At 54.6% G+C, this 16,749-nt stretch overlaps 1 protein-coding gene across 2 annotated transcripts in view; it reads right to left on the bottom strand.

Annotated features, from left to right (window-relative positions):
* The window catches only part of CTSH (cathepsin H), a 20,077-nt gene that overhangs the window by 583 nt on the left and 2,745 nt on the right, over positions 1-16,749 (bottom strand). The window contains exons 2-12 of one of the 2 annotated variants that reach the window (XM_024129709.3): positions 15,285-15,316; positions 14,513-14,618; positions 12,879-12,949; positions 12,194-12,298; positions 9,752-9,838; positions 8,942-8,997; positions 7,054-7,135; positions 5,629-5,697; positions 2,958-3,064; positions 1,008-1,133; positions 25-201 (exon numbers count right to left, since the gene is read on the bottom strand). In XM_024129709.3, coding sequence (XP_023985477.1) covers positions 126-201; positions 1,008-1,133; positions 2,958-3,064; positions 5,629-5,697; positions 7,054-7,135; positions 8,942-8,997; positions 9,752-9,838; positions 12,194-12,298; positions 12,879-12,949; positions 14,513-14,618; positions 15,285-15,316 — 917 coding nt within the window. In that variant the 3' untranslated portion in view covers positions 25-125. The other variant, XM_055087878.1, reaches the window with a different exon arrangement.

Genomic DNA, 16,749 nt, shown 5'->3' on the forward strand with positions numbered 1-16,749 from the left:
GGTTTCCGGCGTGGGACCCTGTGGGGGGGGGTCTCCCACTGCTCACTTCCTCCAGGGCAGGGTTTTATGCCCCAGGCTGCCTGGTCCTCCATCCACCAACCAGTCGCTGCTGCTGCCGCCCCGGCTCACACCAGGGGGATGGGGTAGGAGGCACAGGCTGCCAGGCCGCACATGTTCTTCCCACGCTCCATGAGGAAGTACCTGCGCAGAGGGAGGGGCTGAGGCCTGGCTGGCGGCTTCCTCTCCACAGGCCCTTCCGGAACCAAGGTCTGACTCCAGGGATTAGGCCCTCTGAATTTACTCATAAAACAGCAGTACTGGGTTTATCTGACCACCAGGAAATCTCTGACCTGTGAGTAACTTCTCCTTGCCTCGACCTGGCTGCCCCCTGAACCCTCTTCCTTATTCTGTCCATACCTCACTTGTCCCAGACTTTCCTGAGGGCCCCGTTCTTAGCCCTGCCTAGGCCCTCACCTAGTTATTTAATCACCACTGGGACCCCTCGGGTAACAGATGAAAACCCCCTTTTCAGATGAGGACATGGAGTCTGAGAGAAGAGACAGGGACAAAGTCCCATCATGGTACCCAGGCCACCTGATTCCAGCTCCATTCTAGAAGGAGGGGCCGTCAGCCATTGGGTAAACTTCGTGCTTGGATTTCTCACCCACAGGCCCTCCCAGATGCTGGCTTAGTCCCAGCAGGGCCCTGTGTTGTGAACTGTTTCCTAGTGGTGGTCATAGAACCTCCTGAGCCAAATGGATTCCTGTTCCAGACAGAGTCATCAAAATCTGGGGTCCAGGATGGGAGAGGGGCTGCTGGAGGGTTCTTGGGGGTGTGAGGGTTACATCCTCACGCTCCCCTCTTCCTGGCCTGGGCTAAAGGCTCTGTTGAGCAGCCCCTTCTTGAAAGCCACATATGAGGTGGAGGAGACCCCCCCACACTCCGAGGGCCCCCAGACCTGAGCAATCACGCCCCTTCCCAGCACCCGGGACCTGGAAGCTGCTTACCCCTTCATTCCCCACTGAGGACCCCAAGAGTTCTTCACGATCCAATACGGTATCCCATTTTCTTCTCCGTACCCAACAGCCAGGACTGCATGGTTTACTTTATCTGGAGTTTTATGACAGGAAGTACTGGAAAATGAAAATGAAAGAGCTTGAAAATATGGAAAATATATGGGACTTCCGTGGCGGTCCAGGGGTTAGGACTCAGCGCTTCCACTGCAGGGGACGTGGGTTGGATCCCTGGTCGGGGAACTAAGATCCGGCCTGCCGTGCAGCACGGCCAAAGAAAAAAATAAAAAGGGGTGATTCGATCACATCCAACAAGTGAATTAGAGCAAGGTTTCCCAAAGTGGGGACTGGGAGGCATTTAAGGTGGTGAATTAACTCTCCTTTAGTCACAAGGCAAGAGAAGTATTCTCTTCAGCCCCTTGGGTTCTTCTCACCCAAAGGAGCGAGATTTAGCATGGTGCTGGCCCAGCTCTGACACCTGACGCTTTCTGATGCCTCTTTCGTAACAAGGAGAGAGCAGCCCTCCTGCTGCACCTTCTGTGGGCAACAGTGTCCGGCTGGAGTTTCACATGGCATTGCTTTGTTGCCACTGTATTTAATTTTAAGATTACCTTGTATTTGGGACAATTACACAGGTTTCTCATTTTAGCTAGTGAACTAGTTCTCATGAGGAAATTCTGAAAATTTCAAGAGGACAAACTGCAGTGGTCGTGTGATCACTGAGCCGACATGTAACTGAGTTGTTGGCACGTGCCAGGCCCGGGGACGAGGTGCGAGACACCAGCAGCGTGCAAAACTCTGCTCCTGGATTAGGACGCCTCCTTCGGCAGGGAGCAGGATGGCAGAGAGGCTACTTCTATACAGTGGACTGAGGGCTGTGACGGCTGGGGGGCTGACAGGAGCCCAAGGGAGGGGATCCAACCAGGTGGGAACGGGGTGGGGCAGGGGCAAGGCTTCCCTGGGGAGGCAGGGGACTCGTATAAAACTATGAGCTCTTCAGCAGGGCAGGGGCAGGGGCACGGGGTGGAACAGGGAGGACGCGGGTAGCTTTGACGAGAGATGAGCTTGGAGAAAGGACCAGATCACGAGGGATCCCCCAGCCGAGCTAAGACACGTGACGGTGGGGAGACACTGGAGGATGGAGAAGTTGGTGTGGCGAGAAGGGTGTTCCAGAAGGCTGACTCTGGCTCCGCGTGAAGAATGGACCAGCAGTGAGGGCACACGGACAGAGCAGGAAGGAGGCAAAGGAGGCAACGGTGGGCAGAGACACGGGGAGGGAGCGGAGAGCACGCTTCTGAGCAGTGTTAATGGGGCAGCATCTGGTGAGGGACGGAAACGCAGGATCTGAGGTTTCCACGGGCCATCCAGCTTGATGCGGCGGGGAGGCCCTTAGATCTGTGGGTCTAACACCCGCCAGAGACCAGGCTGGCGGATGGAGACTTGGAATTTCTCAGCAAACAGCTGGCCGTGGAGTTCAAGGAGTGTGTGAACAGAGGGCTGAGGAGAAAGCCCTGGAGAACACCTGCACTTAGGAATGGCCAGATGACAAGGAAGGCCATGAAGGAGACACTACCGGAAGTGGCCGAACTCACATCGCAAAACAGGCAAGAGGCCTGGGGGAGATGAAACCAGTGTTAGAGAACTTGGGTTTCCTGAAAAACCCTGGGGTGGAGATTTCAGCACGGGATTCTGGCGTCTGAGAGCAGCTATTTCCTATTTCACACCTTCAAATTTCTGAACACACGTTTTCATCGCGAGAGGCAGCTCTTCTGCTGAAGAAGGGTGAGCTCTGGGCTCAAATGGGGGCCGGGACCCCAGCCCTGACCAGCCATGGGACCGCCTCTCCTCCTCCCACTTGGGGACCATGGATCCTGACCTTCAGGGCTGCAGGCTGATGCACTGGCGGAAGGTGCGAAATGCCCACCCAGCCCCTCCCCGGCTCACCTGGAGTAGATGCCCTTTTTGTACATCAGAAAGTCATCAGTCACCTCGAAGGCAAGGCTCACAGGGTTGTACAGGGCCACCACCTCCACCATCGCCTCCTCGTCGTTCTGTGGACAGAGGGGCCGACAGGTGGACACACGTGGCCTCTGCCACCTCCCCACCCCACTTGCAAAATATGGCCCTTTGCCCCAAAGTAGGGGACAGAGGCTCAAAGCGATGATTCTGAGGAGGGAAGAGAAGTCTGTTTTAGACCAAAAAGCTGCTGCCAAGGGGGAGCTGCCCTTCCTTACAGCAGAGCCAGGCCCTGGGTATTGGGGGCTGGTATGGGGGCCCCTGCCCTCTTGCGCCTGAATGGCCGGGATCCTTGGGGTTTTTTATTTGGCTTATGGGCCCCTCCTCCCAAACCCTGGCTCCCCTGTGACCTCCCTCGGCTTCGCTGGGCTGGACCGCGCGCTCATCTCTCTCCCCACTCCCTGCTCTGCTCCGGGGGAATCCTGCACCCTTCTGGGCCAGGCCCAGGGTGCAGCGTGGACTCATTTGCTCACTCACAGCCACCTGCTAAGGCCCTCCCGTGGACCAGGGGCTCCAGGGGGTGCAGAGATGGGTGTGACTCCCCCACTCCCACCCGCAGGACCCCCTGCCCCCATAAAGCCAGTCTAAGGAGCTTTTTTTTGGTAGAACTCAGGGGTTAGAAGTCCATGAGCAGATAAGGCCCAGACGGTGGTAGAAGTGTGTGTGTGTGCCCGAGGAGGATGCATCCCCGTCCAATGGGGAAGGTGGCGTGAGGAAGTCAGAGGTTTCCCGGAGGCTGCGGCTTTGGAACAGAGCTGCGGAGACCGGGCGAGAGCAGCAGTTGCAATCACCGGGGGAGCTTTACAAAATCCCAATATGCCCAGGCTGCGCCCCAGACAATTACATCAGCATCTCCAGGGTGGGTCTCATGCAGCAGGATTTCTTAAACCATCCCTGCTGGGACCCACTGGGTTAGTGTGAGCTAAGGAGGCCATTCCCCTGGCTGGAGACTTAGGGAGTTGAAATGAGGGTGAGATGAGGCCAGGGCTCTGCTGACAGAGGGTCAGGCTGGAGGGGCTGGGGCACCAGCCCTTCCTCCGTCCTACCTCCCTGGAGGGGCAGGCAGTGACCCAGCTGCAAAGAGCAAACGGCTGCCTGGTAGGCAAGCAGCTTCCTTCCCTGTGCTCAGAAAAGGCCTTGTGAGCGCAGACAGGTCAGGGCAGATGAGGCCAGGAAGGCACGGAGGCCTGCTCACCAAGAGGGGGAGCATGTCGTGGGGCCAGCCGTTCCTGTGGCCATCCCTCGGCCTTGCCAAGGAGGGCCGGACGCCAGTGCTGGCCTGCTCTTAGGGCCCTGCGGGTGCCGTGGGCAAGGCTCTCATGGGCACCAGGCAAAAGGGATACCTTTGAGCTCCCGGTTCACTGCCTAATGGGATACGAATGGGCCAGAGGGGGTCAGCCCTTGGTAAGTGTATCTAAGATAAACTGGCTCTTGTTTGAAGATAAATCTACCATAGTCAGAAACATCCCAAATACAGGGTGTAGATTTTGGAATGACATGGTCTCCGTTCAAATCCAGCTTCCACTTCTAGCTTTGTGGCCTTGGGCACGTTACTAACCACTCTGAACCTTTCTTCACCTATAAAATGAAGGGGATAATGACATTTATCTCCTAGGGTTGTCTTGATAATACATGTTCAGTGGTTGGTATAGCTCCTGTCAGCACTCCATAAACTTCATTACTGTTGCTGATTGCATGGCACATGCTTTAATCAAGTGGTAGCTACTGTCATTACACAGACACCACGTTTGTGATTTACGCACACATTTGTGGGCACACACCCTCAGCCTCCTGCTCTCATCAGCACACGTCACACCTACACACACCCGTGGAAATATCCTTTCACTCTTTATGCACGTTCGCCCATGCTTGCAAACATGCCAACAGTGGAGTCACGAGGGCTGTTCACACTTACTCCAGCTCCCTCTCGGACAAACAGAGTATGGTTTGTACCGTACTGCAGTATGGAAGTACCGCACTTCCCCATCCACTTGAGGTTAGGCGTGGCTGTGTAACTTGTTTTGGCTTTAAGAGCCAGTGCATAATTTACCACTCTCTTTCCCTCTGCCTGGGTCCTGGAGTGAAGCCAATGACACAGAGAAGAGCCCTGCTTAAACCAAGGGACACGGCACATGAACGAGACATAAAATCTGATTGTTTTAAGCCATCCAGATTTTGGAGCTGTTCCTGCAGCATAACCTGGTTTATCCTGACTGACGCACATTCATACTCTGTGCATTCACGTTCAGTCTCTCACACACATACCTGATATCACACACATCCTCACATCCTCTTTGCTAGGATGGGGACTACTGCTTGCATTTTACAGACAAGGAAACTGAAACACAAGATGGAAGAAGTGTGCAGACCCAGGTCAGAACCAGAGCACCCGACTGCCAGTCTCTTGCTCTTTCCCTTCTGTTTTCCACCTTGCCCCCGTCACGGTGATTGAGATTCACGGATAATCAAAACTTTTGAATCAAAGTGATGTGCTGCTCGGAAAGGCTGCCCTGCAGTGCCCATTGGCCATCTGACGGCAGTGGAGACTGGCCTCCTGATCAGAGCACATTCCCTATCCGAGAGAAGGATTGGTACTCACCATTGTGACGTTGACTACATCCTTGACAAAAGCAATGGCCTTACTGGGCTGGAACTTGCAGTCACCATCCTGTTCAGGGTGGCAAAGGTCATGTAATACCGATTAGGGATGCTCGGCCCCGGGCTGAGACTTCAGGCCTCCCCTATGCAGTTTGATAACATTTATAAAGCAAGAGCTACGGGTCCCAGGGCCTGGGTGATGAGGTCACTTATGAGAGAATCAGAGGCCTCCTTGTCCTCAAGGACCTCACAGTCTAGCGGGAGGAAGCGGCCCTGTGCTGGCTTTGGCAGAGGTGGGCTCGCATGGCACCTGCTGGGAGCACGAGGGAGGGGCCTGGCCCAGTCCAAGGAAGCTTGCCGAGCAATGGGGCCGAGTAAGAGCCTGCACGGCAGGGGAAGGGCGGGCCAGTCTCAGCCCAAGGAACTTCACCTACAAGAGGCAGGTGCCAAGGACACATGAGGGAAGATCAAAGCCTTCTGAGGCGGGAGAGACGGTCAGGATGACAAGAAGGCAGGACCTGGCGTTTAGGAACCAGCAAGTGGGTGGGTGGGAGTAGAAGGGTTATAAGGGGGAGAGTGAAGTAAAAGACAGGACTGGGAAGACAGATCTGCGTGCCGTGTGGCGGTGGCGGGGGTGGGGGTGGGGGGCAGGACTCGAAAGGCAGGCCAGAGCCTGGCGTTTCTCTCACAGGCCCTGAGGAGCCTTTGAAGAGTGCTGAACAAGGCAGAGTGTGGGCAGAGCTGAGTCTCACAGGCCACTCTGGCAGCCCCTGGGTGGGGGGGCCCAAGGAGAGGGCACCCACAGTGATCCAGGGTGAAGGGAAGCCAAGGTCCGAGTGCAGGCAGGGACACAGGACGGACCAAAGGAGCAGATGCGAGAAGGTCTAGGATGGTCAGAAGGCTGACTGAGGTGAGGTCTGGGTCAGGGGGCCGCCCCAAGAACGGACCACTGGCCGCCAAGACATTTTAGGGAAGGGTGGTCCTCCCATCGCTGAGAGGGGAGATACAGGAGGAATCCCGGGTTTGTGGGACAGTCGAGGCGCCCAGCCGTGCACAGGCGGGGGTGAGGTGATGGCAGGGGAGGCCCTGGACAAAGTGGATGTGGGCCCAGGAGTGCTGTCCGCACGAACGGGGAGGGAAGAAGCCAACAGACAGCGTCCCGGTGCCCTCACGGCAGGGCCGGGCAGCCTGACGGGTGCTGCCACACACAGGGCGGTAAGAGAACCCCGGCTGGCTGACAGCTGGGGCTTGCGCAAGCAGAGGAGGGGAACGGGTGAGCTGCAAGAGACAATTCTGAGAATCCAGGTGGAAGTGGGGAGTCCTCCAGGGGGGTGCGGGGGAAGAGATGTGTTCCGAGGCTGGAACAAGAACGGAGACGGGGAGCACTGCAGATCAAGAAGACGGAGCCCAGGCTGCCCAGAGTTACCTGGCCCTTGTAGGGGTAGGTGTCTTCACCCATGATGCCCTTGTTGTACCGGATGTACTCGAAGGCCTGGCTGGGGAGACCCCTGCAAGAAGCACACACAGCTGTGCCCACCTGGGACTGGCCCTGATGGAGGCGGGGCCTGCAGGGGCTGGAGCTTGCCAGACGTTTGCCCTGGCAGGGCTGGGAGGCCGTGGTTGGGGCATGTCCCAGGGGCAGAGAAGTCTCCGAGGGGCTAGCAATGCCACCCTGTTTGCCCAGCCTCGGTTTACAGCTCAACAGACTCAGAAGAGGCTAACAAGGAGGGTCCAAGGTCCAGCCACACATGCTTCCGTGGGACAGAGACCTCTGGAAGCCAGGCCCCTCGCTCTGTCAGGAACAAGACCCGATAGGCTCTGCCCAGCTGACTGTCATTGCCACCACTGTGCCCACTGGGCCCCGCCTGGGCAGACGCTCTGCAAACATGACTTTCCAACCCCTCAGAACCCCGGGAGGTAGCTGCTGTTATTTCTTGAAGCACAGAAAGGCTGAACAACTTGCCCAGGGCCCCAAAGCTACAGCCAGGATCTGGTTCCAAAGGTGGATCTTCTTCTACCTCGTGTTGCCTCCTGGAGTAAAGAAGACTCAACAGCTATCCAGCCACAACTCCCCATCAATCTCCTGTCCCTTCTGGCTTTTGTCCAGAGCATCTGTCACCACCCCACCTGCAGCACAGCTAGAACATCAGCTGCTGTATCCCTCGTACCTACATACAGGGCAGGTGCTGTCATATTTGCTGAATGAATGAAAAAATGAAGTAAACCAAAGCACACAGATCCCTTGGAAAAATGGTGGGGCCCCAGGATGCCCTTTCAGACTTGTGATGGGTGGTGTTTATAAGTTGCAAAGAGGAAAGAGACCAAAAAGCCATGAGGCTAACCATGATATGATGGTGGGTCAGCAACTAGGCCATGACTTCACCCCCGACTCCCAGATGCAGCCCAAGCGTGGAGGCCCTCGTGTTGGCTCTGTCAGAGCAGGTGGAACACCAGGCCTTCCCAGGACTCGCCTGGGAGAGGGACGGGCCGCAGGTAGGCGAGAGGAGGCGAGGCTGGGAGCGTGCCCTGGGGGAGCACGAGGGCCTGGCTTTACACACGTATGTGCTGGGAAAGCCGCTCATCCCGAGGAAAGGTCTCAGAGCACATGAGGAGGAGATGAGGGCTGGAGACACAGAGAAACGTGGGTAAATCCCTAAGAACCCGTGGGCCAGGGGAATTCCCTGGCGGTCCAGTGGTTAAGACCCGGTGCTTTCACTGCTGTGGACTCGGGTTTGATCCCTGGTCAGGGCACTAAGATCCCTCAAGCCATGTGGTATGGCCAAAAAAAATAAATTAAAAAAAAAATAAAAAGGGCCAGGAAAGCAGGCCCAGCAGAGACGCAGGCTTTATGCCTGAACCCTGCGCCACATCTACAGGAAAGCTCCTCCACGTGGCCTGCCGAGCTGGGGTGGCTAGAGCTTTAGAGAACTTGTGGAGAGGCCAACCAGACACCTGTGTGTGGATCTTGGTTTTGGAGGATGATGTGCTTCTCATTCTATTAATTCTTTCGGCCACTCGCCCAGAGGCCTTGGTGGCCGGTGAGGCCAAACGTGCTGTGGGGTGAAATCCGGGTGACACCAGGGAACGGGGACGGATCTTGGAACCAGCCAGGCCTGGGCTTGCGTTACAGCTCTGTCCGTTCCAGCTGAGGGACCTTGGGCGTGTGAGGTGACCTTCCCCCTCCACAAGCGGGGCCGATTTTGCTCCCACCGAGGGCAGAGGCGGTGGCAGCGCCTGGCCCGTACGAGGCCCGACAGAAGTGACCCCGGGAAATGAGGAGGGGCTTCAGGCCCCGCCCCCGGTCAGGGCCATACCCTTGGCAGCCGTGATTGTTGAAGTTCTGGGCGCAGTCCACCAGCTGCTGCTCGGCCTGGAGGGAGGAACGCAAGCCCGGTGAGCTGAGCGCCTCCAGAGCCGGGCCGACCCACGCCTGCGGCCCCGCCCGCCCGGGCCCAAGGGCACCAGATGGTAAGCTCCCGGAGGGCAAGGGCTGTCTCCCCAGCAGCCGGCCCCTGTCGGGGAGAAGCTCAGCGACGGCCTGGCAGCCAAGCGGGCAGGTGAGAGGGCGCGGGGGGCCCTGAAGGTGTGCACGTACGTGCGGCTCCTGGGGTCCCGTGGTGGCAGATGGGAGGGGAAGGGGACAGGCCTTCCCTCAAGCCGGTTCCTGGTGGCCCTCGCCAGCCTCGCCGGCCCCTCTTCCCCACACAGGAGGCAGCGGCTGGGCAGTCACCCCTCATTCCGGGGGCTCAGGGGTCCCCGCTCGCTCTTCCCTGCCTGAAGGTGACCAGCTGGAGAGGGGGCGCAGCTCCTACAGGGCTGCCTCCCAGGCAGGCTCTGCTCTCGGAAGGCCCCAGGTGGCCACACCGAGGAGCACCCCGACCCACCCAGGGATGAGCCCTTGGGCCATCTCCTCAACAAGCCTCATTCCTTCTGAAGTGTCAGCTGAGGTCTGCACGCTGCATGTCCCTGAGGCTGGGACACCTGAAGTCCAACTGAAATGGCACTGTCAGCTAAAGCCACAAAGAAGCCTGACGGCCCAGGCCTGGCCCTCCGAATCAGGCCTCGGAGCGAAGCTGTGACCCCTCTCCCGCATCCCTCCCCCAGCACCGTGGCTGATCACTCACCAAAGAGGGCAGTCTCCCAGTTGCTATGGCGACAGCAGACTCCAGGGCCCCGGTGGTGGAGAAGGTCCAGCAACTGCCGCAGCGGCCCTAGAGGCCAAGGGGAGGGGGAGGGAGGTCAGGGACCAGGACCCCCCGGGCTCCCGTGACTTGAGCTGACAAAGCCCTGGCCCACACTGTCCACTCTGACCCTCACGAGGCCCGCGAGGCCGGCATCCTTCTCCCCGTGTTGCAGATGAGGAGGCCGAGGCTCGAACAGGGGAAGCAGCAGCAGCCACCGCTGACGAGCGCCCGTGCACTCCCAATCCTGGCCCCTCGCTACCGATCCCCACCGGCCTTCGAGGCCAGAGCCCTCCCTCCCGGCCCCACTCTGTGCTCTTCTGTTCTTCGGAATCTTTTTTTGGCATGCGGGACCAGGGATGGAACCCGTGCGGTGGAAGCGTTGAGTCTTAACCACTCGACCGCCAGGGAAGTCCCTCTACTTCTGAATCTTATGCTGGCTCCTCTTCCTCCCACTGTCTTCCAACAGAAGGACTCGCCAGAGCCGTTTCTAGAACCTTCTCTCTCACCTTTCCACCTCCAATCTCCCCCACAGTCCTAACTGTTAAAATGACAACTCCCCAAACGCTCAGCCCTGACCTCCACCCAGGCCCAGACACCCTTGTCTCCCAGATGATCCCACCCATATACGCCCCAAACCCCTCAGACTCTGCGTGTCCTGCCCCATCCGTCCATCTCCCCGTCCTCTGCCGCGGTCACTGCCGCTGCCCGGCCACCTTCCTCCCGGCGCCTCCCGGGGGCTCAGAGTCGGGCGCTGGAGCCTGCCAGCCTGGTTCAAATCATAGCTCTGCCCCACACCCACCGTGCGACCTGGGCGAGCTGCTGCCCCCTCTGACCCTCGGTCTCATCATTTGTAACATGGGAACAGCCGTGCTTCCCTCACAGGGCTGTCTGTCAGAGGGGTAGATGAGATCCTGCCCGTTGTGCAGTTACCCGGCCCCCAGTTCTTCCTCTCAAAGCCTTCCCTCGGCAGGGAGGGAGGGCCTGGTCAGAGCGTCCCCGGCTGGTCAGAGGCTGGGCTTGGCCACCACTGCAGGAGGCAGGGCAGGGCCGAGTGGCTAGCACTGGCCTTGAGCAGAGACCTGGATGGAAGGGCCCTCTGTCATCTGCTTGCCTTGTACCTTCAGTGCTTCCTCCTCTGTAAAGTGAGAAACCCTCAAGGCTGCTGAGCTAATGTCAGATCTGGTCCCCGTATCTGTAACCGCATGGTGGCTACAGCGAGAGACCACACACATCCATGAGGGTAGTCGCCTTGTTCTGGCCCCTCCGCCCCGGGGCTCCGTCCTGCCCGAGGGTCAGTTAACACAAGGACCCGGAACGTTCTTGGCCGACTTCCCCTTCTCACCTGCCCAAAGGGTGAGCAGGTTTCGGGCTTCCACATTTAACGCTTGTTGCTTTGAATGGTCATGGAATTCTCAGATGGTCTAAAAGCTGCCTTTGGGGCTTGGGGCAGAGGGCTGACTTCATTCTACCCCTCCGACTGCTGGGAGGGGAGACTTGTTTTGGCTTCCGGGTGCTGGTTTAAACATCTGGATCACTAGGCAGGTTCTGGGAACCCAGTGAGCCTGGGAGGGTTTGGAGCTGTGCCATGTGGCTTTAAGGAAAAGGAGAAAATGTTTCTCATGGAGAGTTTCAGTGGAAAGCAAAGTGCTTCCAGGAGGGAAACCTTCACCTGTATTTCCTGGGATCGAGAGGTTGGCATCTTCCTGAAGAAGGCCATTGCACTGTCACTTCCAGGGGACAGCAGGGGGTGGGTCCAGACTCTCCAGGACAGAGCAATGTGCTGGGACCCTCCAGCCAGCGGCCCGGTCCTCACCTCTGTGAGTGCGGGAAAGACGCCGCCACCCCCCTGGCCAGGCACGCTGTGCCCTGCAGGGGGTGCTCCTGAGAATACGTCTGAAATGCTGGGTTCCGTTCTGTTCACTAACCACCTGCAGCTCCCTTGTGGGAAAGCAGCCAGCCAGGGAGGGGCTGGACCCTGGTGCCTTGTGCAGCGTATGGAGGACGGGGAAGAAAAGATGTGTGGGCGGTAGGAACGGGGTCCCGGTGTGCAGTTACTGAAGGGCACAGAGAACGTGATGTTCTGGGTGACCGGAAAAGAGACCTAGGCCAACGGGAAACTTTAGACAGTGGGGTGGAACACGGGGGACGGGTAAACTTCAGCCCAGTGAAGAAATACGCTTTTATCCCCCAGAGCCATCCATAAAAACAATGACCTCCCAGCCTTTCAGAGGAAGGCAGCTAGAGAGATGATGAGAAAAAAAATAGAGTTGGGGATATACTCTCTGTGTTTTGGGATTCTTTTGAGTTTTTCTTCCTGGCATACTGCCGAAAATGTGGCTATTTGGTGTGTGTGGGGGGGAAGGTGGGGACTGTCATGCATACCTGATTTTTCACTGGTGAGACAAAATTTCCTTTTTTCCGCCAGTCCACGGAGGATGGGTAGGGACCAGTACCCCGAAGGTAGTTACCTTTGGTGGCTGAGCAATTCTGAAACAACGAATTACATTTTTTTCAGGGGGAAGAAGAGAAACCTTTTTGATGGAAAAGTATGTAATTAAAGTGGAATCACCAAGAGAGAATAAGAAAGACTGTAGCTGTCAGAACCATCCCACCTCCACCCATTGGTTCCAAATGCTAAATGACAGGTCCTTCTGGGAGCCCAGATTGGAGGTAGTTAGGACAGGGTAGGCGGATTTAGCAAATAAAAATACAGTTCACCCAGTTAAATTTGAATTTCAGATAAATGATGAATAAGTCTGTAGTGTCCGTCCTGTGCAATATTTAGGATATACTTACGCTAAAATATTATTTGTTGTTTATCCGAAATTCAGTTTTAAGGGGCAACTGTATTTTCTCCAGCAACTCTAAGTTTGGGGTCTGCACGAGGCCATGAGCATGGACTGACGAACTGCTGGGAGCTGACATGTCTGGATCCCCCAAGAACCTGGGGGCCCCCCAGCTGCAGCTGGGGAGGGGACGAACCACTCTGGAAGCAGAGCAGGCTATGAGCTGATTCCAAAGGTTTGAGCGAAAAGACTCAGATTTGGTCACAATGAATAACACCCACCTGCGGCTCTGACCAAAGATACTTGCGTTTTAATTCAGCAAAGCTCATGTCTGAAAACTGGTTCAGTCCCACTGAAAAAGAGAAGGAAAAACCATAAACAAACAAACAAAAAAACACAACAAAAAAGAGGAGCTCAGTAAGTCACTAATAAAGAGAAAAAATAATGAAACCCCACGTTCACGTGTGTCCGACTTACAGCCCCTGCAACTTGGCTCCTTTAAATTTTTAAATGTCATGTACAGTTGACCCTTCCAAAAAAATTTTTTTTAATTTATTTTTTATTGAAGTATAGTTGATTTTACAGTTGACCCTTGAACCGCATGGTTTGAACTGGGCAGATCCACTTACACACAGATTTTTTTCAATAGTAAATACTGCAGTGCAACATGATCCCAGGTTGGTTGGATCCTTGGAGGCAGAACCGTGGGGACAGAGGAACTGGGTATACAGAGAAACCGTGTATATGGAGGGCAGACTATAAACTATACTCAGATTCTCAGCTGTGCAGAGGGTTGGTGCCTCTAACCCCGCATTGTTCAAGGGTCAACTGTAATTCAATATACCAAGGTCAACCTCACTGTGTTTCAGAATTCCCTGGGGAGCTTGCCTTCTCTTTTTCTTTCTTTTGTAATATTTATTCATTTATTTTGGCTGTGCCAGGTCTTAGCTGTGGCGCATGGGATCTTTGCTGCGCCTTGTGGGATCTTTTAGTTGCAGCATGAGGACTCTTAGTTGTGGCATGCATGCGGGATCTAGTTCCCTGACTAGGGATTGAACCCGGGTCCCCTACATTGGGAGCGCAGAGTCTTACCCACTGGACCACCAGGGAAGTCCCGTGGGGGAGCTTTTCAACAGTACAAATGTCTGGGCTGCACCCTGGAGATGCAGACGTAAGGGGTCTGGGGTGGGGCCTGGGCACCTATATTTTTAGATACCCCATCAGTGAGCCTGGTGAACGGCAGGGTACAGAACCAGCACACCTGCCCCAAGTGCCTGCCCACCTGCCACCTCCTTCAGTCTTCCTAACCCACGAGGGGAGCGTTATCCTCTCTACTTTACAGTCGAGTAAAACTTCAGAGTGGGGTCACACAGTCAATTCTGGGCAGAAGTGAGATTCAAGCTCAGGTTCCCTTCCACCTCATGCTTTTGCCCACATTACCAACTTAGCTGACACTGCCGTCATTTCTGAGCCCTCAGTATACACGCAGTGTGTGTGTGTTTCTGGTGAAACTAACCCGGAGGGAAGGCAGATGTCCTAAGAGGCTGCTCATGAGTCCAGGGCATGTCTCTAAAGAGGCTGCCCCGACAGCAATCCAGGGGCTTAGCATCTGGGCTGCACCCGCAGATGGCAGGAACAGGGCAGGGCTTCTGTACACCTCCCGTAAACTTCACAACCATCCAGGGGTACCAGCATCGTCCTAAAGCTACAACCCCTCGAATCTCAGAGAATAATGGCAGAGTCAGAACCTGAGGTCAGCCAGACCCAGCTTCAGAGCCTGGTTTGCTGCTCCATCCACCCCAAGCCCCTAGTGGGCCCTTTAATCAGTGGCCCCACTCATTGATTTCCTTCCAGATCTGAGCTGCTCCCTCCTGCCACGGGCGAGAAGCCCGGAGGAAAGGCGTCCCCACGGTACTTTTGAATGTGTGGTTCCCGGCATTGTGGGCATTGATCTTCCTCCAGTTGCTGACAAACGCCTGCAGCCTGTGGTGGTACTCCTCCGAGCTGTATTTCTTTTGGTGCTGAAACAAAACACATCAGCAATAAGTCACAGAAACAGGATGCAGCTCACCAGAGGGAGACAGTTTTGTTTTCTAAGAGGAGGACTGGAGGTTTTCTTTCTGCCACGATTCTCAGGCCAAATCTGTATCACAGGCAGGACACTGCCCTGGGTCTCTGTGGTGAAAGTCGGGAAGTTACAAAGCAACCCCCCCCCGCTGCCTCTGGGGACCTGTGGCCAGAATGAAACCCATGCAGCTGCCAGAGAGTCAGCCAAGAGACCAAGAGCCCCTGGTGAAGGACCTGCCAAGGGTCCTTCCTGCAGGTCACCTCTGGACGCCACAACTGGTACTAGGTCAAGTCAATGGCAGAAATCACCATTTTTCAAAAATACGCACGCTCGTGTTTTCCAACTGATTTTGCAGCAAGCACACGATGTGACGTGAATACAAAATACAGAAATGAATCTCAAGGCTTGAAAGGCTGCTAGCCAACTTCATCACTGGGGACCACTGTTTAGAAGGAATTCACTTAACTGAATCTTTCCCGGTGCTTGACAGATTCCCAGTTGCGAAAGACCCAGGGAGATGGGGTTGGAAAATCCCTCTTCATTATCTCAAATCCAGCACAGTTTCGTCTGATAACGGGAAACTTAGTGAAGTGAAAAACTTCAGAAGTTGGACACTGACCTGCAACATCCATGACTTAAAGTGAAACTTCTCTGCAAAAAGATAAAAAAAAAAAATTAGGCCTGGGTGTCATGCAGTAACGTCTATAGCCCAGTAGGGTACATCAGAACTGATTTGCATTTTAGGGAACTGGGCTAAATTTAAAGCACCAGAAATGGTGTTCTCTAATGCTGAACGTGAAGAGGAACTCAAACTCTTACCGCCTTTGTACTGCAAATTAATTTTGAAAAACTACATGCCATTAACCTACGGTATTAAAAGTCAGGATAGTGGTGATCCTTAGTGGGGGTACAGAGGGGGCTTCTGGGGTGCTGGTGATGTTCTATGTCTTCATCTGGGTGCTGGTTTCACGAGTATGTTTAGATTATGAAAATTCATTAAAATGCATATTTAATGATTTGTGCATTTTTCTGCGCTATACTTCAGGAAGACGTTAATTTAAAAACCTATAGGGCTTCCCCGGTGGCGCAGTGGTTGCGAGTCCGCCTGCCGATGCAGGGGACGCGGGTTCGTGCCCCGGTCCGGGAAGATCCCACATGCCGCGGAGCGGCTGGGCCCGCGCGTCCGGAGCCTGCGCTCCGCAACGGGAGAGGCCACAACAGTGAGGGGCCCGCGTACCACAAAAAGAAAAAACAAACAAAAAACCCAAAAACCAACCAAACAAACAAAAAACCCTGTATATCCCAAGTGTGGGCAAAATTTTGTTAAAGGGACAGATGGTAAATATCTTAGACTTCGCTGTCTCTACAGTCTGTTACAACTACTCAACTCTGCCCTCGTGTGTGAAAACGAAGGGGTGTGACTGTTTCCATAAAACTTTATTTACAAAAAACGGGCTGGCCAGTCGTTTGTAGACCCCTGCTATATCCACCCTTGTACATTTTTAAGTTATCTAAAAACTGCACTTCAAATTTGCATAGCTGCAAAGGATGTATTCCAGCTTATTGTAAAGAATGACATATAAAAATAAGACAGTTACATCATTCTTTTAAAGCTGGCCAAAAGGATCCATGATACCATCATGATTTGATATCCACCATCAATAACATGAACAAGCCCTTCTATAAGAGCTGGATATTTTAGGTAGTTTCTTTTTCTCCTTGAACTCCCATCTCCAGCCACATCTCACAGAATTTTACCCTAAGGGAGCATCTGTTTATACTTGGTCGCTCTGGCATCCTTTTATGCAACAACAAGAACAGAAAGTATAAATTTAAATTACTTTTACTCCCTGTGACCCATATACCTCTATTATAAAAATGCATTCTGGATTAAGTCATCATCATCACCATCATTATTATAACACTGATTAAAACATGTCATATACACCTTATGAAAAGTATTTGTTAAACATAAAAAGTAAACTTGTATTGGAAAGGCATCTCTTTTTTTTTTTTTTTTTTTTTTTTTTGTCTTCGTTTCTGTTTCGGGTCTTTGCCCAGTCTCGACGCGCGGGGGACGAGCG

This window comes from Physeter macrocephalus, chromosome 11 (genome assembly GCF_002837175.3).
Source record: "Physeter macrocephalus isolate SW-GA chromosome 11, ASM283717v5, whole genome shotgun sequence".
NCBI lineage: Eukaryota > Metazoa > Chordata > Mammalia > Artiodactyla > Physeteridae > Physeter > Physeter macrocephalus.